The sequence below is a fragment of the Wyeomyia smithii genome, chromosome 1, assembly GCF_029784165.1.
Source record: "Wyeomyia smithii strain HCP4-BCI-WySm-NY-G18 chromosome 1, ASM2978416v1, whole genome shotgun sequence".
In the NCBI taxonomy this organism is placed as follows: domain Eukaryota; kingdom Metazoa; phylum Arthropoda; class Insecta; order Diptera; family Culicidae; genus Wyeomyia; species Wyeomyia smithii.
Window position 1 is genome coordinate 202,355,850 of NC_073694.1, and position 23,367 is coordinate 202,379,216.

General features: G+C 39.4%; 1 protein-coding gene across 2 annotated transcripts in view; it reads left to right on the forward strand.

The window, feature by feature from the left end:
- The window catches only part of LOC129717793 (uncharacterized), a 246,033-nt gene that overhangs the window by 150,904 nt on the left and 71,762 nt on the right, over positions 1-23,367 (forward strand). Inside the window, exon 4 of one of the 2 annotated variants that reach the window (XM_055667967.1) lies at positions 22,068-22,141. The exons of the other annotated variant lie outside the window; for it this stretch is intronic. Coding sequence (XP_055523942.1) covers positions 22,068-22,141 — 74 coding nt within the window. The remainder of the gene's footprint in view (positions 1-22,067; positions 22,142-23,367) is intronic. 2 annotated transcript variants of the gene reach the window in all.

The following is a 23,367-nucleotide window of genomic DNA, read 5'->3' on the forward strand; positions in this document are numbered from 1 at the left end:
ACACTTGCCAGCATCCTAATCTCAATTGTTTTCCTGTCCGCTCAACCACCTGTTGGAGCTTCTAAGTCACGCAGAACTTGGCACAAACATTTTCTAACTCGGCAAGTTATTTTATCAACAGCATCGTTCTTTTTCGCATTGAACAGATGGTGCAAAAGTTTTTGATTTTGGTCCCAGCAACGATCAACGAGGTGAATTATCAGGCAGCAGGGAAATAAAAGTTAGATCAACGTTTCTGTTTTTGTTACATGTCGTTTGGGTTGAATTTGGGTTGCATGCAGATAAGCTACACAGCACAGTCTTTAAACGCTTTTCCTATGTCTAACTGAGACTCCGGCATAAGTCTAGTATAACACATTTCCAGGTGCTGCTAATTGCAGCCACTTTTCCCCCATCAGTTTCTGCGTCACTTTAGGAAACCAATTAGGAGACTTGTGGGTGAAGCAGGTAAGTGTGAGTGTGAAACGCAGCGAAATCGTTCCTCGTTAGACCACACGGAGATAAAAGCTTTTAACTTATATACATGCTCTCACACCCGGTAATGATTGTGCAAAAGTCACGGAATAGAGGAACCATCGGGTTGTTGCTCCTCTGTCAATTACATAGAAAGGTTGTAAGTAACTGTTAAATTGAATTTATCATCACTTGTAGGATGTTCCACTCCACTAACAGACATTTTCCAGATACGCTGCTACTCATCAGCAGGTGGGTGGAGTCTAAAGCTGTTAGAATAAGAAAAATAGCTTCTGGCAGGATGTAGAAGGATGACTATTGCATAAAATGGCAAATATGAATACCGGATGTGCGCTGTCAAGGCAGAGACACCTTAGAAATGTTTTGACACCCCGAGGGATTGGTTTTTCACCATGTCAGAACATATTTTATCAAAGCATCTCATCGTGAACTGACACCAATAGCAGAAGCGTCGCCCAAATTCCAACACCTTTCGGATCCCGTCCGTTCAGGTCCGTTCGCCGTTAGCTGGTAACATTTTTCAACACTTTCCCAAACCCTGCACCACTGCCATCTGGAAGGTCGAACTGCGATTGTTGCTGTTGGTGCTCACATGGCAAAGGACTGTCATGCTTTGGTTCCGAATATACGAGCACAAGCAGAGTGCTCAAAGACGCTAAATTGGCTTTGGTGAGCCTCGGGGATTTATGGTCCTTCCTCTTGCTCTCCACCCTGCCATGGTTCGATTGAATAGCTCTGTTGGACAACAGAAGCACCTAGCGTAGTAGGAACATCTCTAGTAGCAGCCGGAAAGCCAAGAAAATATGGAGAAAGTTATAATTGCAATACACAGGTAAATAATGAAAAGACGTGTCGTTCGAGAAAGCCGGTAGAGTCAAACCAGTTGACTTTGCTCGAGGGTTTTTGGGAAGCAGCGAAGCGAAGAGCTAACAAGCGAAAACGGAACGCCGCCCTACTACAGCTTCCTGCAAACAAACTATCCTTTCTACTTTACTTACTTACATTGCAGCGAAATTAAAGCTCCACTCTGCAGCTCAGTCCAGCAGCGCAGAATGCCCCAAAGGGACGGATGGGGCAGTTTATTATCGGAGAATTTAATATGAGGTATAACTAGCTAAATGTGAGCTTGGTAATTTCAGCCTGAGAAGTCAGTAGCCATCGATGATAAATTGCGAGTGCTAAGGCTATCATGGAACGTAGACTGATTATATGCCCTCTTTTTTCACGATAGCCGAGTATAAAATCAAGATTGCAACATTTCGATTCAACGGGATCGTTGGAACATGAATATTCTGAAATGAAACCAGAAACCGAAGCCCAATTGAGAATCTTCAATGAGAACTCAAATAAATTTTCGAGTAGACCCTTTTTTAACAAGAGTGGTTGTCTAAGACGCAAAATGAGCGAAATTTGTTCATACAGTGCGTCTTGAACTGTCCTACAGATCAGACATTTTTTCGGTTGCTTGTGGACTGGTCTTTGACTGCCTATAGCTTCAAAGTTTGTGTTTTGTCAGTGTGTCTTTTAAAGACTACCTGAAAGTTATTTCCCATCAGTCTTTCTCAAGACTACCTACTTTTGAATTTAACATTTGTTTTAACTTTTTTCGTACCACCTGAAATGGCTGGACGGAAAAAGAAACCTCGCATCGCTGCGGGGAGGAAAAGAGAGGCATCTCTTTCTGACACTTCGAGTGTCTGTAGTGACAATCCTTTTGATATTTTGCCTGAGCAAGAAGCTGGTGAAATGGAAGTTATTAATAATGAAACTATACAAAATATAAAATCTTTAAAAAAGGAGAAAGTTCCACCTATTGTGGTAACTATTTCTTCTGAATTTAATATATTCAAAAAGGAACTTTCAACGTTTGTTTCTGACGTTAAAGTTACCTATCAAATTGGCCGTAGAGGTGAATGCCGCTTATTAGCCGACTCAGTAAAGGGTCGTGATCGTCTTGTTCAGTATTTAACTGACAAGATGTACAAATTTTTTACATATGACACCAAGAACGCCAAGGTTGTCTTGAAAGGTCTCACCAACGATCAAACCGTTGATGAGATCAAACTTACTTTAACAGAATTACTTGGCATAGCCCCTACCCAAGTAATTCTAATGAAACAAAAATCACGAGGCGAAAACAGTCAAAGAACTGGAATTTCCCTTGTTAATTATTTAATTCATTTTAACCGCAATGAGGTTAACAACTTAAAATTTTTTGAAAAAGCACATGCTTTGTATAATGTGCGTGTAAAGTGGGAAATTTATAGGAAGTATGGCGGAGGTGAAAAGCATATCACCCAATGCCGTACTTGCCAACGTTATGGCCATGGTTCCAAATTCTGTAACATGGACCAAAAATGTCTTAATTGTGGAGACTCTTCTCACAAAAAGGACACATGTCCTGTGAAAGAGAGTAAAAAATTTCGCTGTGCGAATTGTAACGGCAACCATATGTCAATTTTTTACCAATGCCCAGTCCGTTTAGCAATTGTTAAGGCAAGGCAAGGTAAACAAAATTCAATTTCTCAATTAAAACCAACTTCAAAACAAAATTCTCCAAGCGTACCAGTGATGCATAGTTTACCTACTCCTTTGCATACCCGTTTAACTTATGCACAGGTTACAGGTAGTTCGAACATTATACCGCCTAGTGTTGGTAGTTCGAAAATGACCGTTAATATGGGTAAGCAAAACACGCTAGAAAATAATTGTACACCTGTTACTCCAGCTAATATTGCTGCCGAAAATATTTTTTCTAATGTCAACTGCCTGGGGCCTATTACGGCAGGTAAACTTTCTTTTTTGCAACAGGCAATGTTCGATCTTATGAACGCCATGTTGCAGGCAAAATCAATGTTTGAAGCCATTCAAATAGGCACAAATTTTACTATTAAAATTGTTTCTAATTTAAAATTTAGCAATGATTTTAAATAAAACAATTAAAATATTAAATTGGAATGCTCGCTCATTGAAGGCCAATGAGAATGAGCTTTTTAATTTTTTAACAGTAAATAATGTGCATATTGCAATTATTACTGAAACATTTTTGAAACCTAACATAAAATTAAAATATGATCCCAATTACGTGGTTCATAGATATGATAGGATTCAGGGTTCCGGCGGTGGAGTTGCAATTGTTATTCATCGCCGAATCAAACATCGTGCTCTTCCCCATCTTGAGACGAAAGTTATTGAAACTTTGGGAATTGAAGTTCAAACTGAACTTGGGATTTTATTTATTGCCGCAGCATATTTACCATTTCAATGCACACGCGAGCTCAAAAATTATTTTAAAGGTGATTTACAAAAACTCACCAGAAATCGTTCGAAATTTTTCATAATCGGCGATTTTAACGCTAAACATCGTTCATGGAATAATTCTCAAAGTAATTCCAATGGCAAAATTTTATTCAATGATTGTTCTTCAGGATACTATTCTATTTTGTCTCCGAATAGTTCTACATGCTTTTCTTCTGTAAGAAACCCTTCAACAATTGATTTGGTGCTAACAGATCAAAGTCATGTATGTAGTGATTTGATCACACATGCTGACTTTGATTCTGACCATCTTCCAATAACTTTTTCTTTATCACATAAATCAGTTTTAAACCCTATGAGCTCTGTTTTCAATTATAACAAGGCTAATTGGGAAAGATACAAAACTCATATTGAGAGAAATTTCAATAATGAGCTTGATTTGCAAAACGAAGTGAATATTGATTCCGCTTTGGAAGCATTAAAATGTGCAATTGTTGATGCCAGGAATTGTTCTGTTCCAAAGGCTCAAGTGAAATTTGATTCATCAATAGTTGACGAAAATCTTCAACTTCTAATTCGTTTGAAAAATGTCCGCAGACGTCAATATCAACGTTCTCGTGACCCTGTTTTTAAAACTATTTATAAAGATTTACAGAAAGAGATTAAGCATAGATCTACTCTTCTGAGAAATCAAAATTTTGAGACTAAAGTTGAAAAATTGAAACCATATTCAAAACCATTTTGGAAGCTGTCGAAGATTCTTAAGAAACCTTCAAAGCCTATTCCAGTTTTGAAAGATGGTGAACGTTTTCTTGTATCAAATGAACAAAAGGCTCAAAGACTTGCTCAGCAGTTTGAGAGTGTTCATAACTCAAATTTGAATTTTGTGAGTCCAATTGAAAATGAAGTCACACGTCAATTTGATTTAGTTTCTTCCCAGAATTTTTCACCTGCAGAAATAATTGAAACTAACTTGAATGAGATTAAATCAATTATTAAAAATTTCAAAAATATGAAAGCACCTGGTGACGATGGAATCTTTAATATACTAATCAAACATCTCCCTGAGAGCAAAATGGAATTTTTAGTGAAAATTTTCAATTGCTGCTTCAAAATTGCATATTTTCCCAAATTATGGAAAAATGCAAAAATTACTCCCATTTTAAAATTCGATAAGAACCCAGCTGAAGTTTCAAGTTATCGACCAATCAGTTTGCTTTCTTCAAAAAGTAAACTGTTTGAGAGAATTATTCTTAACAGAATGAAGTCACACATCAACGAAAGTTCAATTTTTGCAGATGAACAGTTTGGATTTCGCCATGGGCATCCCACAACTCATCAATTGCTCAGAGTTACTAACATGATATGAGCTAACAAATCTGAAGGTTATTCCACTGGAGCTGCTCTTTTAGACATAGAAAAAGCATTCGACAGTGTTTGGCATAAAGGTTTGATTGCCAAATTGCAAGCTTTTAATTTTCCAATTTTCCTAATCAAAATTTTAAAAAATTATCTTACTGATCGAACTCTGCAGGTTGTCTATCAGAATTCAAAATCTGATAGATTTCCTGTCAGAGCAGGTGTACCTCAAGGTTCAGTCTTGGGTCCAGTCCTGTACAACATATTCACTTCAAATCTTCCTGATTTGCCTCCAGGATGCACAAAGTCATTGTTCTGCGATGACACAAGCATTTCCGTAAAAGGAAAAAGTCTTCGTGTCATATGCAGTCGATTGCAGAAAAGTTTAGATATTTTTTCTTCCTACTTGCAAAAGTGGAAAATCTCTCCCAATGCTTCTAAAACTCAAATGATAATTTTTCCGCATAAGCCTAGGGCTTCTTTCCTCAAGCCAAACAATAATCACGTTGTCAAGATGCATGGGGTTATTTTAAGTTGGTCTGACAAGGTTAAGTACTTGGGACTAATTTATGATAAAAAACTTATTTTCAAAGAGCACATTGAGAGTATACAAGCCAAGTGCATCAAATATACGAGATGTTTATATCCTCTCATTGACAGGAATTCTAAACTTTGTTTAAAGAACAAACTTTTGATTTACAAACAAATTTTTAGACCAGCAATGCTTTATGCTGTACCGATCTGGTCAAGTTGCTGTTCAACAAGGAAGAAAACGCTCCAAAGGATTCAGAATAAAATTCTGAAAATGATTTTGAAGCGTCCTCCTTGGTTTGGTTCACTCGAATTACATAGACTTACTGGTGTTGAACCATTAGAAGCTATGTCAAATAAAATTATTAACAATTTTCGACAAAAATCGTTGCAATCCTCAATTGCTACGATAAGCTCTCTTTATAGCCAATAAGTTAGCAATTAAGTTAGTTGTAAGTTTACTTCCCCTTTCCTGACAAGTAGGTTTAAATCCCTACGAATTATAAGTCCTAATTGCGAAAGCAAACAAATCCTAACAATTAAAATTACAAATTTCTAACAGTGTTGAGAAGTCACCATTTGTGATTGGACACACATACTCATTATTTACTAATATTTATCTTAAATACTTAAGCTACTTACAAATCCCCCCTTAAAAAAAAAAAAAATTGTTCATTCCATATTAACGTAGAAAAACTTTCAAGGAAAAAAATTTCTATATGTCATTTCTGACATTTTTGAAACATTTTTTTTTTTCGATTTAATTTTAATTTCATTCACTTAGTTTTTGTCTGTTATTAATTATTACTTAGCGATGCTGTACCTCATTCTTGGCATGGATGATCACGTATATTCGAAATGGGTTTTAGTTTTAGAAACATGTTAGTATTACCATTTTATATCTATAAGGCTGTATATCTCCTACCCAGAACCAGGTTTTCCGAATAATGGGTTACCCTGTTATCCGCTGTAGTTGTTTACGTGCAAAATTGGTAACCTAGGTAACCACTGCAGTGCTGTCAATTTATGTCAATTATGTCGGCATAATTTAACAATTTTCAGTATGATTTTTTCGTGTTAACAGAAACTGATTCGGCAACTTTTGCTTTTCTTCAACGTAGTGAAAACAGATGAAAATGCATAAAGTTGAAATTTAGGAATTGTAGAAATTCATCTCATATATTTCTGTTAATTCAAACTTGTGTTTTGAAATTTGAGTTGAACATTTCAAAGATTAAAGTATTCTTAGTGTAGTGAGTGATTTTGCTTAGTGATTAAAATAAAAAGAGGTCCGCTAGTGATAAAAAAAATTTGGTTGGTTACTGAACGAGTCCCGTTGTAGCCGTATATAACAATGCGCGGATTTTGGTTTCTGAGGTAGGTGATTAAATTAAATGAGTTTTCGAGCTCAGATTCCCGACTATAATATCAAATTTAGAGCTTTTAAGTGAGTTTTTGAGGATTCTACCTTATGAAAGAACTAAGAACTAAAAACAATCCTTTCCATGGATTAGTGGATTGATTTAGTAAGAAAATATGCGTTTTTTTCCTGTTTTCAATTGTGTTTTAATGTTGTATGTGATGAATGTATAGGCTGAGATGAATGATGGAGCAGTTCCCCTATATGATTGCGTTATTCTTGCAGAGAAAGGCGGGAAAAACTGAAAACTTACTTCTTCAGTTGATTTTTGTTATTTTTATGGCATGGTGCCCTGATACAGAACAAAACAAAACAAATGCAAAAAGAATAATTCAAACCCATCCTATCTCGAGTAATATACTTCCGTACGGACACCAAATGAAAATTATTCAATAGATGAATTGCTACTCGTTCGATTGTGTGGTGGGTATTTTTTTCACTGCAACCAATATTTTTATATGTTGGGAAGGTCGTGGGGTGGTTGACGAATTTGTATGATTTTATTTCAGTTTTTTTTCGTCAAGGGCTGCGTTGTATTTTCACGCAGTTCAAAATGATAAAAATGACAATTTTCATTACGTTTCAATGGAGTGCTTTTTATTCAATTCCAAGGCTACCTAGGATCGTTTGTATAAATCGGATTCACACTATGCTATGCAGCGAATGTTCATGATACATGTTCATTTTGTCTACCACCTGTAAATATTAAATTAGTTTTAGGCTGTTACAAATAAAAAAGTGTTGTTTTAAAAATTAGTGCCATAGGCTGGTCGATCAATCTTTAACCTTGATTCGGAACATTCGGTCAGAAATGAGATGTAAGGTCTGCCAAAGGCAGGATGCGGACGAAAAAGAAACATTGTTTTGCGACCATTGTCAGCGGTTGTTTCATATTGGTTGCTATTGTGTTTCCAGAGGAATAAACGCCGTTTCTTGGTGTTGTCCTGAGTGCGCTAACGGTATTGGTGATGCTATGCTGCAAGAGAAGATAGAAAAGCTCGAAGAAGAGAGAAAGAAGTAGAAACAAAAGCTGGAAATAGAAAAGCGACTTGATGTTCGATGTTTGAGATGCGCGTTGAACTAGAGCTCGTGAAGGCGCAAATGAAGAAAAAATTCGCCGACAAGAAAGCTCATCAGAGAAATCTTGAAAAACTGCGAACAGAAATGGAGAAAAACTTGAACCAGTTGAAATTGAAGGGATTTGAGTTGAGGAAAACGGTCAAGATGGAGTTGACAGTGCGGATAAAATTGGTAAAACAGGAAAGTTCGAATGAGAAAAACAATAAAAAGGGGTCGGAAACGTTGAAACCATGAAAAATTCGGGAAGGAGAAGAATGGAAAAAAAGCAAAAAAGAAGGCGGCCGAATGAAGATGCGTCGTAGAGTAAAGAAGAAGTGGGAATTTCCATGAAAAACGTCATCAGAAACCGATGAAATCCCAGTTGTCGTCGTGTCAATTTCCATCTCGCCCTCCATCTCTCTCTCCATCCCTGTAAGTTGGAAGAGTGACTAATATTTATAAGCAGCCTTCAGCAAAAGTGTATGGTTTCTCAAACGTAGAGAATTTAGCGCGTCTTCAAGAGTGTCTGAAAGTATAGGCGCTGAAGCAGACCTTTATTCCCAGAAGCAGTCCCGAAGATCATCGAAACCATGCTCCCCACCGAAAGCAGACAAATTGGCATGGTTTATCAGGTTCGCAGTATTTGTTCAGCATTTGTTCGGATTTCTTGTCCCGTATCGTGGAGGATGCAAACGAGGTCACGTCGCACAGTGCGTTGATTGTATGGGAATGCGAGACAAAAATCAAAAAAAATGTTTATGTATTGATGAGAGCTACTATTTGCATAACTAAAGCATGTCAAATACGTAATCGCAAAAATGTCTCAAACGCCAAATTTCTTGTACACAAGCAAACAATGATAATTTCCCTGGAATCTTATTCATTTCACAAAAAAAGGCTTGAAAAGTATATTTCAATAGTTTTTAGGCGACGAAAAAGTGACCTAAACGCCACCGCAATGACTTTTTGTTTTTATTTTCATTTATATCCTCATTAATTATTTTAATTTAAGGTTTACTATTGCACAACATTTAGACATCAAAAATCAACGAATCTCTTATGCGTTTTACACATGAATTACGAGTTATACAGAAAAATAAGGAAGAGATGTACGATACATGGCTCATTTTTGGTCGCAGCAGTACTGCAGAAATATAATCGTGGTTCGCGAACACGATTGCCTTTCGAGAGGAGGTATCCTCATACAGACAGTTCGTGGAGTGATCCAACCACAGCGGACACATGGACAGCGGACTCACAGAGAGCGGATCCGATCATCTCCGCTCTAGGATCAACACAGCGTTTCCACATGTGGAAAATCTGAAGCTACCGCTGCCTCCGGTATCCCTGTCGGAGATCGTAAAGCACATCTACGTGCTCTACTGATAATCCGTTTCCAGCAAGCCAGACCGCAGATTCTCATCGAGTTATAAGACATCGACCTGCACGCGCCGATTCGGGTCAGATCGAAGCATGCCTTGAATGTCTAAGGTCCAACGGGCACTAGAGCCCTAAACAGGGCAACCGTCGAGAAGCACTCTGTGTTGTGCAGTGTGTTGTCAAACCAGATGCTTAACGATCTTCTCAGGAGAAACTACACCGTGGATGAATGATATTAGTTAGCTGCATTTGCCGAGAAATACAAATTTAGTTTTAAAAACAAAAATACTTCTCTGCCCATAATTCAAAAATTGGCTAATATGCCATAGGCATCAAATCGAGAAAAACGCATTTTAAAGTTTTTTGTCGGTACAACATATTTTGACTGTCCACATCAACTTTTTGATTGAGTATATCACCCTTCATATATGCTGGAACCTTGCCGTTGAGTTGATATAGAGAAATCTGCAGGAAAATTTCATCCGCCACGTATTTTTAACGCAGTAGCCGTTTTTTTTTTTTTCAATTATAAACGAATAGTCAGTTGACAAATCGGTGTGCAATTTGGCTAATATCCATACGATGTGAATTATATCGTGCTCGTTGGTGGTGAAAATGGTTTAAAATTTAATAAAACAACACGAAAGCACAAGTGAGGACGAAAAGGACGACACGACAATTGTTTCGTGCAACAAAATAACAATATAATAAAAATATTATTATTCATGATAATCTCACAAGCCACTTTCCTATATTTTTCTCATCAAATCCAAAATGAAATCTGAATCATCTCTTTAATATTACTTCTAATCAAAAAGTTAAATAGCATTTTAAGAATATAAAGATTTATGACAGAAGAAAACAGTCACGCGTTTTGATCATTTCGCAACACAACAAATAACTTCTTGCTACATCAAATATTCTTCGTAAAAAAAGTCAAATTTGATGCAAGGGCCTTACGATCGGTTACCTGTCGCCAATAACCACCAGGCTACAACACACTTTCGGAAGTCAGACGAAACAAAGTTCAGTAATAATACACTGGTTTGTGAACATGCCACAGGTAGGAACATGTTGGATATTAGCCAACTTCTCAATTATTTTGGATATTAGCCAAAATTGTTTCACATTTGCTGTCTTCTCAAATGCATTCTTTGACAATCGGCTCCCGTAGGGACCTTGTTTAGGGTGTTTACCACCACGAGGAACTGTTTTCTCGATTTTGGTAAAAATGGCATATTAGTCAATTTTTGAATTATGGGCAGTTCTGGCAACCACCCCGGAAAAAATATTTTTTTGCTAGATTATTTGGTTTATTTCCTTCGAAAATCACCTACCAGTATTTTTCGCACGTCTTACATATATAAATTGTAAAAAAATATAAGCAAAAAATTTTAAACTATTTTGGTACAAATGATAAAACTCGAGAAAGACTCATATAACCTAAGTGTTTCTTACGTAAAATTCTTCGTGGAACGCGATAAAACTATCAAATTTTGAATTAAATTGGTTGCATTTGCCAGAAATTGAAAGTTTAGTTTCCAAATACAAAATTTATGTATCTGGAAACACTCCCGGTCAAAAATGATATTTCTTTCTGGATTTCTTGGTTTATTTTCTTCAAAAATCACCTACCAGTATTTTTCGCACATCTTACGCTTATAAATTATAGGTAAATTTTATTAAGAAATTTTAAACTATTTATTTCCGTAAAAATGTTATAACTCGAGCTTAGCTCATATTACCTCGGGGTGATGACTGTTTCTTTCGTAAAATTTTCCGAGAAACGCAAAATTAGGTTCTGAAAACATAAAAACTGAAACTGGATCTTGGCTGATTTCCTTCAAAAATCACAATAAAATGTAAAAAAGAGGGGGGTCCCACAGAGCGGGGGGCATTCCATTCGACACCAAAATTGGGATTTTTCCAAAGTAACACTAGATGAATAATTCCCCTAACTTTAAGCAAAATCTGTGATGGTCGAGTCCAAGTGGTATGTACACTTCATTTGGAATGACCCTTAAACAAAACTTAGAACATCTGCAATATTTACAAATTTGAAAACATCTAGAAAAGCTATAATATCTAAAATATCTAGAAAATCTAAAATAGCTTGAATATCTTGGACGGCTTTAATATCTCGAATTTTTGGAATATGTAGTATATTTTTGCATGCTGAAATGCGGGGACTCCACAATACTTGCGATGGCTGACTGAAAATCCAGGCAGGTCGCATAAACTAGACTTTATTTTTGGTAGTAGTCAAATAACCATTTGAATCAGGTCCAAAGGCGATGCGCTATGGGGCATTTTCGTTGCTTTTTCAACACTTTCGGTATTTTTTCTCCTTGTTATGACCGGAACCTGTTGTTTATGATCAAAGAGTAAATATAGTAATAATTTTGATAGAGGCGCGTATTTTTTTTTTTTTTTTTTTGTATAAAAATCGAAAACTATCCATGGACTTGTTCGGAATTCCACCTCTCCCCCTCCCCCTTCCATTGGTTGCCTTCCCATTTCTCATACGCTTTCAATTACCTTTAAGGTAATTGTGTATGATCATGTATGTCAAGATTAATGGATATCGGTCAAGGTCTTCCGGAGATAGGGTAGAACATGTATAGCGATTCTATGACAAAAAAAAATCTTTTTTCAAGTGCTTCAATTTTGCTCAAAATTACAGAGCAAGTTTTCATTGACTTACTATTGAAGAGTTTTTTTTTTTTGTTCACACACCATTTATTTGACACGGCACAATACAAATTGATGTTGTTGAAGAGGTTTGCCAAATATTATATCACTAGTTAGAGACAACCTTCGCCTTTCGATCTAGACATTGGCGTTTAAAAATCATTGGCATTCAAAATTAGCGTTTTCCAAGACATGGCACCCTACTAAAGTAAGACGTAGTCCTACGTTAAAAAGTCTATAAATCTCAAAAGTATGTATCTATAAAATATGATCTAGATAATAACGAAAAAAATCTGAATAAGAACCAGAATACTGGAGAATGTAAAATTGTAGAAAATAATGAATCTCGTTAAAATTAAAGCATGAGCATGAGCATGAGCATGATTGACCGCCCGCGGTTGCTACTCCGTTATTGCCAGATCAGCTGTAATTACACAAAGAACCAACATATGATGTTTGGGACCAACATGCATCCTCAATGTGTAAAAACAGGTGACCTAAATCTTTATATTAGGCAATACCAGCGCCGGCCGCATCCGAATGCAGGTCAAAGAAGGAGTTTGTATAGGAATATGTTGACGTGATACTCGCTTTATTGGAAGCCGAGAACACCTCTGCACTTCCACGAGAAATCACTGGGATGTTGGATAAAGGGGAAGGTATACAGCAGGGTTCGTTTTGGTAAACGATGCGCTAATGTCGGGTTCTTCAGAACAAGTGCCGCGTCTAAAAGTTTATTACATCCGCCACGATATTCATAATGTGATTCGAACTTATTTAGTTTGACAATGTAACACCGCAAGATCGGGGACAATCCGTACCAACCGATCCGTATGTAAGAAGTAATATACCTAATTCGTTGGGAGTGATAAAGCTAAGAAAGTACACTCCTTTGTTGACCAATCTCCTGGGATGGAACATAGGTATTTCCTCCTTATGTTCGGGTTTCAAAACCAAGGATATAGCGCCTTTACTCGCTTCAACTGTTACGGTTGGAACTTGAGTACTAACTCTAGTCCTAGTATTTTTGCTTATAGTTATAGCGCCATTACTCGCTCTCTGAAAGGAATATGAATTAATTAAAATCTCTGAAAGGAATATGAAACAAATTTGAGTTCCATTCATACTGAGAAACGGTTTATATCTCCTGTTTCTTTAACAAAATATCAAAAACATGGTAACATTCATGCATCCAAAGCCCAAATATTAGACAAAAGTGCATTAACACTATTTACAACATAAAATTCTTAATTTATCCTCGAAACGCCAAAGTAATCATGATTCGTATTATATTTTTGAACTTTAACATATAACATATTTGTCAAAAACTCTGTCTGGGAGCAGAGTAATTATTCAAAAGCTAGAAAAGTCATAAAAAGGTATGGAGTTCAACATCAAGTTCGGCATTATATTGCACACAGATTCATCAACGCGAATGCACACAATTTCATACGATAAATATAATGTACAGCTGTTTATTCTTCATTCTCTAATGCAAGAAAGCAAGTAAAAAAACAGCAACTATGTGACCAAAAATAAAACGAAATTCGCCCGAACTTTCCATAACATCATAACAACTGACTCTCATCAATGACTCACCCAGGTACCGAAAATAAATTACTGCACTTTTCAAGATGAACTCGCGAAGATATCGTTAATCTAGGAAGGAACCCCAAGGAGTTATTTATTTGACCCTGCTTTCAGTCCTTTCCGAACACTGTGCTACGTCCACCTCCATCGCGTGGATCGTCCACCGAAGTTAGAAAAAAGTAGGAGGGTGGTATTCAAGACACGACCGCATGACGTTGGACTACGGTATTCTTATATTCCATTAAAACAATTAATAGAAACAATTGCAACTCTAGTATTTGCTGCAATTTTATCTAACAGTGTATTTCTGAATGTTGAGACGTTAAAACGTTATAAATAATAATATATACTAAAAGAATGGATATCTTTCATTTAGCCGCTGTCATTTCATACATATTCGAATCAACCCTTTGTTTGCTGCACTACCAAGACAATCATTTAATTGAGCGAATTGGTAAAATTTTCCTATCTAAGCAAAAAGCAAACTTTACGAAACTATCTGAAATTGGAGCCCAGAACGATTCAACCGAAAGTTTTAAATTTGAAAATTGTTTGACATTTAATCGATAAAACTCATGCTAGGTTAGTTCCAGCCCAGCATATAACTTCATGTATTTGAAAAAAAAACGTTTGGTTCAATAACTCAATATAGCAAGAGCTCAATCACACGTTTTTCGGTAGTTGTTATCAAGGTTTGGGCGAGTGACTCTTTTTACCAATAATTTATGATACTCAAAAGAACCCGTTTTGATCTAAATCAAATTTCTAGTAAATAAGTGTTGATCATTCATAGGTAGTAATTTTTCCTCGATGAATAAAGACTGGCTGAAGAAGTTAAAACCGCTGCTGTAAAATCAAATTCACAACTGTGTTCGTTAAGACGTTTTAATATTTTCAATGACAATAATAATCTTCGATAAACACCCGCTATAGTTATTCACACACATGCTATAACTATCTAAACACGCGTTAAAACTATTCATACACACGCTGTAGCTATAGCTATCCATACACACGCTATTCCTTTCCATACATCCGATACAACTATCTATACACACGCATAAGCTATCCAACCATGTGCTATTACTATCCATACATACGCTATAACTAATCATTACACACGCAGCAGCTATCCACACACAAGCTATAACTATCCGTACACACGCTGAAGATATACACGCAATAGCCATAATATGCTACACATGCTAGTGTCTTACACACGCTATAGCTAGCCATACACACGCAACAGCGCCATCCCTATCATCGCAAATGTTATAGCAATACAGATGCACATACGCTATATGTGCACACTGCACACACACTAAATGGCGGTAGCTTTCCTAGTGGCGGTGCTGGCTCGTGCAGTTTCTGGCTGTTTTCATCCAACGATATCTGAATTGGATTACCGCTGGTGGGGTCCAACTCAGATCGAAGGAGAACCGAACTGAATGAAGAAATGCAGCTTCCCACTACCTCCGCCGCTGCTGCCTGATACCACCGCTCTGGTTCTGCTGCAGCTCAGTTTGGCCGCTGGAATCAGCCACCGCTGCTGATTATACAAGACCGGCCTGGTGGCTGTTCACTTGTTAACTTATGACTGCTATGACTGCTGAATTGTCTTTTATTTTTGATATTGTTTACAGAGGTATAATTTATGACAGGATAATTGGTCAGCCCTAAAGGCTCGTCATCTTTGTTCGTAGTAGTGCATTTAGATTGGTTTTTTGAATTATCTTGAAGATTAATTTTACATCTTTGCCTCAATGGCACGGTAATTTTATGAATTTAAATAAAATTGAATAACCTACCTAACTAATACTATCTTAAAAACTAAATTGACAAAGATCGAATTTCCTCGTGAATTGACCTCTGGCAAGCATCCCTGAATCTAGACAGAATTGCCTGTTTGCGCACCAAAAGTGTATCTAGACCGGCTAGCTGGTGGATCTCATAATTACGCGTTCTTGGAGGACTGTTAAGGATCGTCCTTAGGATCTTATTTTGGATAACCTGTAATTTATCATGGTGATACTTGGCACAACTCTCCCAGATTGGCAAACCGTATTCTAATACTGGCAGGATAATCATTTTATGGACAGCAAGCTTGTTCTTCAGGGACAGTTTGGATTTTCTGTTTATCAGTGGGTATAGAGATTTAATTAGGATGTTGCCTTTGATTGATGTTTTTTCCACATGTGATCTGAATATAAGCTTGCTGTCCAGAACAAGACCGAGGTATCCCACCTCTCTCGACCATTTGATGGGTGAATTATTAATTTTAAGCCTGACGTCGTCAGGCGGAACAAGTCTACGTGAGTTTGAGTGGGGAAATAAGATGGCCTGTGTTTTAGCCGCATTGATGCAAATCTTCCAGTTGTTGAAGAAGTCGGATAGAACATCCAGGCCTGCTTGAAGTTTTCTAGTCAGCGAACGGATCACTCGCCCTTTGTACATGATGGCAGTGTCGTCCGCGAACATGGACAGTACACCACCATCCGGAAGGGGAGGAACGTCTGACGGAAAGATGTTAAAGAGGATAGGACCCAAGAGGCTACCCTGGGGGACCCCAGCATCAACATTAAATGTATCAGACTGGGAGTTGTTCAAGCAGACCCTAAATGATCTACCCGACAGATAACTTTTGATGATTTTCACAAGGAAGATCGGGAAGTTGCACCGATGCAGCTTATAAACAAGACCATCGTGCCAGACGTTGTCAAACGCTTTCTCAACGTCCAACAACGCCATGGCAGTTGTTTTGGAAACAGACTTGTTCCGCCTGATAATGTTCGTTACCCGGGTGAGCTGGTGCACAGTGGAGTGCCCCTTCCTGAACCCAAATTGTTCTCTAAGGAAGATGTTGTTCTGATCAGCAAACTCTAGTATACGTCTCAGAATCAGTTTTTCGAACAATTTCGAAATAGATGAAAGGAGGCTAATGGGCCGGTAGCTTTTAGCGTCAGTGGGATCCTTCCCAGGTTTATGGATGGGGATAACTTTGGCGAGCTTCCAACGGGACGGGAAGTAGCCAAGTTCCAAACACTTATTGAAGATCTTTGCGAGGTGATGAAAGAAGTCAACGCTCAAATTTTTCAATTCGAGATTGACCACCCCATCGACACCCGCGGCCTTCATATTTTTACATGATTTGATGGCTGCCATTACCTCGACTGCAGAAATTATAGATTCCTCTGGGACAACTAGAGGGGTCACAGCGACTCTGGACATTGTAGCTGCCACATCAGGCTCAAAGGGGCTCACCAGGGAACGACCAAGATTGTGAGAATTTACGAAATGCTGGCCAAGTGCATTAGCTTTTTCAGCTGGTGTTATTAGCTGAACTTGGCCAGCTTGTTGATCAGAATGGGAGAGAGGAGGGACAGGTCTCGGCTTGTTTTTCAGAAGTTTAGTTAATTTCCAGAAGGGGTTTGCACAATCTGGGAGAGAGCGAAGATGACTTTCAAAGCTTTTGTTTCTGAGATCCACCAACCGGGCCTTAATGATTTTATTAAGACGATTGCAGTAAGACTTTAAGTGAGGCAGGCCAGTACGTTGAAAATGGCGCCTAATTGTGTTACGAAGTCTTATATAAGATTTAGTTAGGCTGTCTAGATTCAGAGAGTTATTCACCAGGTCAGAAGCAGGGATGTGTTGGTCACGGGCTAAGGATAGAGCCTCGTCGATGATCTGCAAGCACTGATCGATGTCGTCCGTCGATTCAAGCTCGATGTTGTAGCGGATGTTGGCGTCGATGAACTGCTGGAACCGTGGCCAGTCAGCACGATGGTAGTTGCGACGACGAGAACGAAATCGATTGGCGGAGTAGCCCACTTCGGCCACCACTGGAAAGTGGTCGGAGCTCAGTTCCTGGTAGACGATCGGATTTGAAAGGTTTGCCATGTTGGTGATGAAAAAATCGATAGTCGAATGGACACCGGAGCGACTCAACCGGGTGGGGGAGTCTGGGCTCAGGATGATGTACGAAGATGCTTGTAGGTCATTGTGGACGACTTTGCCATTTGGATTGCTTCGAGTGTTGCCCCACGGGCCATATTTGGTGAGGATGGAAACTGCTGCTTGCAGCTGTTCAGCTCTGGTTTTACAGGTGCGAAGGGCTACGAATGCTTCGGCCAGGAGATGCACGAACTCTTCTGTAGTGAGAAGGGAATCTGCGTTGTTTTCTTCGGCGTCTGTGCGGGTAAACTTCATTCCAGTGGCAGGAGTTGTAAGCCCTGGGAGCCCCGGGGGAGGCGAGGAACGGCTCGATGCTGCGACATCGGCAAACGAGGTTGTAAGCCGATTATTCAGTGGGAGAGGTGGAAGCACTGGGATTGCACGTCGCGATGCGATGACTGGAAAATTTTGTTCGTTATTCACTGGCACTGGGACTTTTCTCCGACCGGGTTGGTTGTTGGTTGAGGCTCTTTTGCGGATCTCGATGAACTCCGCCCGCTTAGGGCAGGAACGACTGGTGGCCTTATGATCAGCTCCACAATTTGCGCAGACAGGATCGGCAGTTTCCATCAATTGGCAGGCGTCGGGTGCGTGCGTTTGTCCGCATTTGATGCAGCGGGAGGCCATATGGCAGTTTTTAGTCCCATGTCCAAACAACAGGCAATTGGAACATTGGGTCACATCTCGATGAACTGGTTTGTAGCGCTCCCAGGCCACAATGATGTGGAAAAGGGCACGAATGGACTACAAATCCGCCAAACATGTTGAATTTTTCTCCAGGTTGATAAGGTACAATTGGTCGCGGTACTTCCGAGTCTTGTTGTGGCGTGACATCTTATGGATCTGTATTGGCTTGAGTCCATTTGCCTTCAGTTCCTCTAACAGAGTGTCAACTTCCATGTCTGGAAGACCACGGAGAACAACCTTGAGCGGTTTTTCTGCTTCAATGTCATGGGAGAAATATTCCACCTTACGCTGCTGCAGTATTACTTGCACCGCCTTGTAGTGATTCAATGCCGGAACCATCAGTTTGTAGCCGTCAGAGCACATACGGATAGTGCATTTCAGTCCTTTCTCGATGTAAAAGACAATTGCTTCACGAAGACCTTCTGGAAATCCTTTCACATAGAAGAGTGGAATTTTCTCTTTTTTCACTATTTCGGGGTCCGTGGAGTTTTCAAAGACAGCAAATCTGTTGTTGGCCAAAAGCTTCTTAGCCGCCGAATCGGGGGCATTTCCAGGTCGAGGCCGTTTACCCGTACTAGAACCGGTTTTCGATTTACCCATGTCAGGGTTCACCGTAGCGTCGGTTTCCAACGCGAAAATAAAAACTTACGAACGAACGTACAAAGTGAACGGAGCGAAAATAAACAACTGTACTGCTCAACACGCTAGCAGAGAATGATGATGAATAATGATGACTGCTATGAGACGACACAGGCTATTATATAGCCCAAAGCAAAAATCCATCCGCGAGCAAACAAGAAGCGAGCTTGTGATTGGTTGAATGTGCACGACTTTTAACACAACTTTTAACTAGTTTAGTATCGAAAACATATTTAAATTATTATATGACAATCTTGCGCAATGTTTCCCCTATCAATCAAGCCATTGGTGTTTAGAATCTGTTCAGTGGTAATGATAAAAGAAGCATTTTAAAACGGTGTTGAAACACCTGTTGCAGCTACCGAAAGCGAGCTCGTTATTGGTTGAAAGCTGTGAGACTGTTTACAAAGTCAGATCGGTTGTATCCGTTAGTGTCGACTGTGCTTGTGAAGAGAGATGGTGATTGGTTGCTCGGTATGATTTAGACAATCGATGTGATTTATCAATTTTTCAATAGTGTATCTCGAACAATAGGTTATTTTTGTTACATAAATTCAACCGTAAAAGAATTTCTGATCGGTTGATGCCAAAACCTCGAAATTCTGAAAAGAAATGACTGATATATAAGCGCTCAAAACCTGACCACTTTTCCCTGGTTTTCCCCGGTTGAATTACTAGATTTTCAAACTTCGATATAGACGTTAGTCCAACGTCAACTCACACCAGAATAGAAGAATAAAAAAAATAAAAACACCTAGCTGTTCCAAGCACCGAGGCAGACCGATGTTTCTCCTTTACTTTCGGCCTCCCTAATCTCGTTGCAGCGAGTATCCACCGGAGCTGGTCTTCTGTAATGCACAGCTCTCCAATATCAAAACGATGCGTCAACTGCCAGCGATGAACAGCAACAAAAGATCTTGAGCACAGGTTGTTCGACTCCAGGGCAGCAACAACGGGATCAGTTAACCAATTCCTATGCGTGACTCCAGTTCGTATTCGTATGAGTAATTCCAGTTGTATAAATATTTGTTTTTTTCACAAAACACAATCAAAACTCTGTAAATTGTCTGAATCTCGTTAAAATTAAAACTGAAAAAGTGCCAAACCAAAATCGTTATTTTAATTGATTCACATTGCCATTTTTGTGCATCCCAAACGTTACACTAATTAGAGCTGCAATAAATAAACGAAAAGAAGATCAATTATGCAAAAGTCCATCTAGAAAGCCTTCTGTCCATCACCAGCGTGAAACGATGTTTCTGTGGGAGAGGGGGGCGTAAAGTAATGCAAATCTACTTTTTTTTTTTCAACAAATCAAAACGAGCTTATCGCTTCTTTGATTTCGAATCGTACTGCTGTTTGTAAATTTTATTTTCCAATTATACGCTCCACCAGTCGGTTCTCTATCGAGGAAGGAACGCGACCTGGTTTCTGGCAAACAGCCAAATCCACAGAGAGGAAAACCGACAGCTTAAAAAAAAAAAACTAGTACAAAATTGTGAACCGCTCATAGCGCCGGTAGGACATGAAAAGTTGATTTTTCAATTAGTGTAGCTCGGTTCGGCAGCGTGGAGATCCTTGTGGGAAAGGAGGAATCTGGTGGTGGTAAAAAATATCTGCCATTGGCAGGTGGTTGACACAGTTTGTCCGAGAATAACACTCGCTTTCATGCCCCGGAGGCAGAGGTTCGATAAATGAATAATTTGAAAATGGAAAAATGATCAATCACAGACTGAGAATAATATCCTATCGGACCAGCCGAAATGCTGCCGACGGTGAATTGACAGGATGGTTGTTTTGTTAATAAATGTTGTGAGCTGATGAAGTTTTAATTGGCTAAATTAACAACGTTACAAGCAATAACCGGTTTTCCCCCGCTAGAAAAGTGTCCAGTGGAATGTTGTGAAAAGTTTTACACTGCGCAACGAAAAATCCAACATATTCCGTCACGAATTTGGAGCGAGTATTCCATCAATCACCGACTTTATTCCGGTAGCTTTAATCCTTTTAGCTCCAGCACGCTATCTCCGGTCGGTCGGTTGGTCGATAGGGCGGTTGGGGCGCACGTACAGTTACGGTCCAGTGCGGAATGCAGCGCTTCAACCATCTTGCCCTTGACATCCAGCCGCTCTCCCTACTGTTGCGGAAAACGATAAGATTCTTCTCGAGGCCAAGCACAATAAGGAAGCAGGAACCATTGGTCCCGCATGGTGGATTCTTCTTTCGAGGCGCCATTGAAACATTGTTCCCCTCCCACTCGGGGGGATCGACTCAAGGGCCGGGATACGACAAAGTTCACGTACGACCTATTCGCTCTATCGCACCAGGACCCGACTAAGGACTGCAAATCGGAACAAAATAGTGGCACTCGCTCGTTACGGTCAGCCAAGCAAGTACGATATGCTCAACGAAGATAAATTTGCCGTATTTTGATGTGTTTGGCGTGACAAAGAAAGACAAGCCGAGGTCTGTTGGGAATCTTGAAGGATGAACCCGAAAAAAATGTGAGGTATTACGATAAAGCAATGGCTTGAAAACAAGATAAAATTGAATTCTTCTCGCTTCGGCAGCATTTCACAGTCATAGCTATGGCGGGAGGGTAGGAGGGCACAATCAAAAACCTTGCATCGAAACCGTTGATTAAAATTGGATTCGTAATACTTCCCAGCAAACGCAGTACTTCAAACGCATCAAACAGAACGTCGTCGTCATCATCATCATCATCATCAACCAACGCGTTGTCGTCGACGACGTTTCGAGAGGAGGATGCGCTCCGACGGTGAAGCGTGGGCGTCATCCGTTTAAATGCACGGAATCATCGTTTGAATGGATGGATGGATGGATGGTTAGCTAAACAGGATCGTGAAGAGCTTAAACTCGTCGTTTGCTATATGTTAAGATGTTACCACATTAAAGAGCAAAAAAAAAATCACCCTTTCCGTTTGCATTTCGGTTTCATATTCACCTTGAAAATAAATTGTGCATTGATGTTTTTCCTCTTTTCTTCTCCTTTCTCTCATTGCAGGACAAGTTCTCTGGAGCCGGTGGTCCGAGGAATGGGTGGTTCTGTATGACGACTCAACAATGGCTTGGTTCACGGCAAGTATTAATTCTCTCGGAACAGTTCTGCCCCCCGTAACGGTGCTATGATATTTAACCATCAAGATAAGCATCATTTGCAATGGCTTAGAATGTGTTAGCGCGTGTGAACTGTGAACATTCGCACCTAGCAACCTGCTAAACCTGCCAACTTGGATCCCCTCGACTGTACTTGAGAGGTGATGTAAAAAGTTTTCGGTGGGTTTGTTCTTATTGCTTTTGCTGTCGCCGGAACCGTTTTGGTGAGTGCGCTTTGTTGTCGAGCATATTTTTTTATCGACTATATTGGGTAACTGAAACCAAAAAGCCTGAAGTTAAGATCATGAGGAGGGCAACTTTATTTATGGTGTTTTAGACCGTCATTAACGACACGTTGTCTAAGTAAAGTGTGAAAAATGCTGTTTGATTTCATCTCATTTACCGTACAAAATAAGCAATATTTTTTTCCGACCGCAACGTGGGTTGCCGCTTTTTTTATGTGCTTTGATTAGCGCGATTGAAATTCGTTAGCGAAAAAAACACTAAAGAATGTGGGTCTTGTTATTGAATGTTGTATTGAACGAATATGAAAGAATCATATTCAAAACTAAAGCAATTGAAATTTTGAGAAAAAAATACCAATGCTTAAATTTAGGAAATTGTGCCGTTCCTTCTTTTTTCCTTTCTTTCTTTCTTCCTTCCTTCCTTCCTTCCTTCCTTCCTTCCTTCATTCCTTCCTTCATTCCTGTCCTTCCTTCCTTCCTTCCATCATTCCTTCCTTCCTGTTCTTCCTTCCTTCCTTCCTTCCTTCCTTCCTTCCTTCCTTCCTTCCTTCCTTTTTCCTTCCTTCCTTCCTTCCTTCCTTCCTTTTGTCCTTTCTTTCTTCCTTTTCCTCTCCTTCCTTCCTGTCCTTCCTTCCTTCCTTCATCTTCCATCATTCCTTCCTTCCTTCCGTTCCTTCCTTCCTTCCTTCCTTCCTTCCTTCCTTCCTTCCTTCCTTCCTTCCTTCTCCTTCCTTCCTTCCTTCCTTCCCCTTCCTTTCCTTCCTTCCTTCCTTCCTTCCTTCCTTCCTTCCTTCCTTCCTTCTCCTTCCTTCCTTCCTTCCTTCCTTCCTGTCCTTCCTTCCTTCCTTCCTTCCTTCCTTCCTTCCTTCCTTCCTTCCTTTCCTTCCTTCCTCCTTCCTTCCTTCCTTCCTTCCTTCCTCCTTCCTTCCTTCCTTCCTTCCTTCCTCCTTCTCTTCCTTCCTT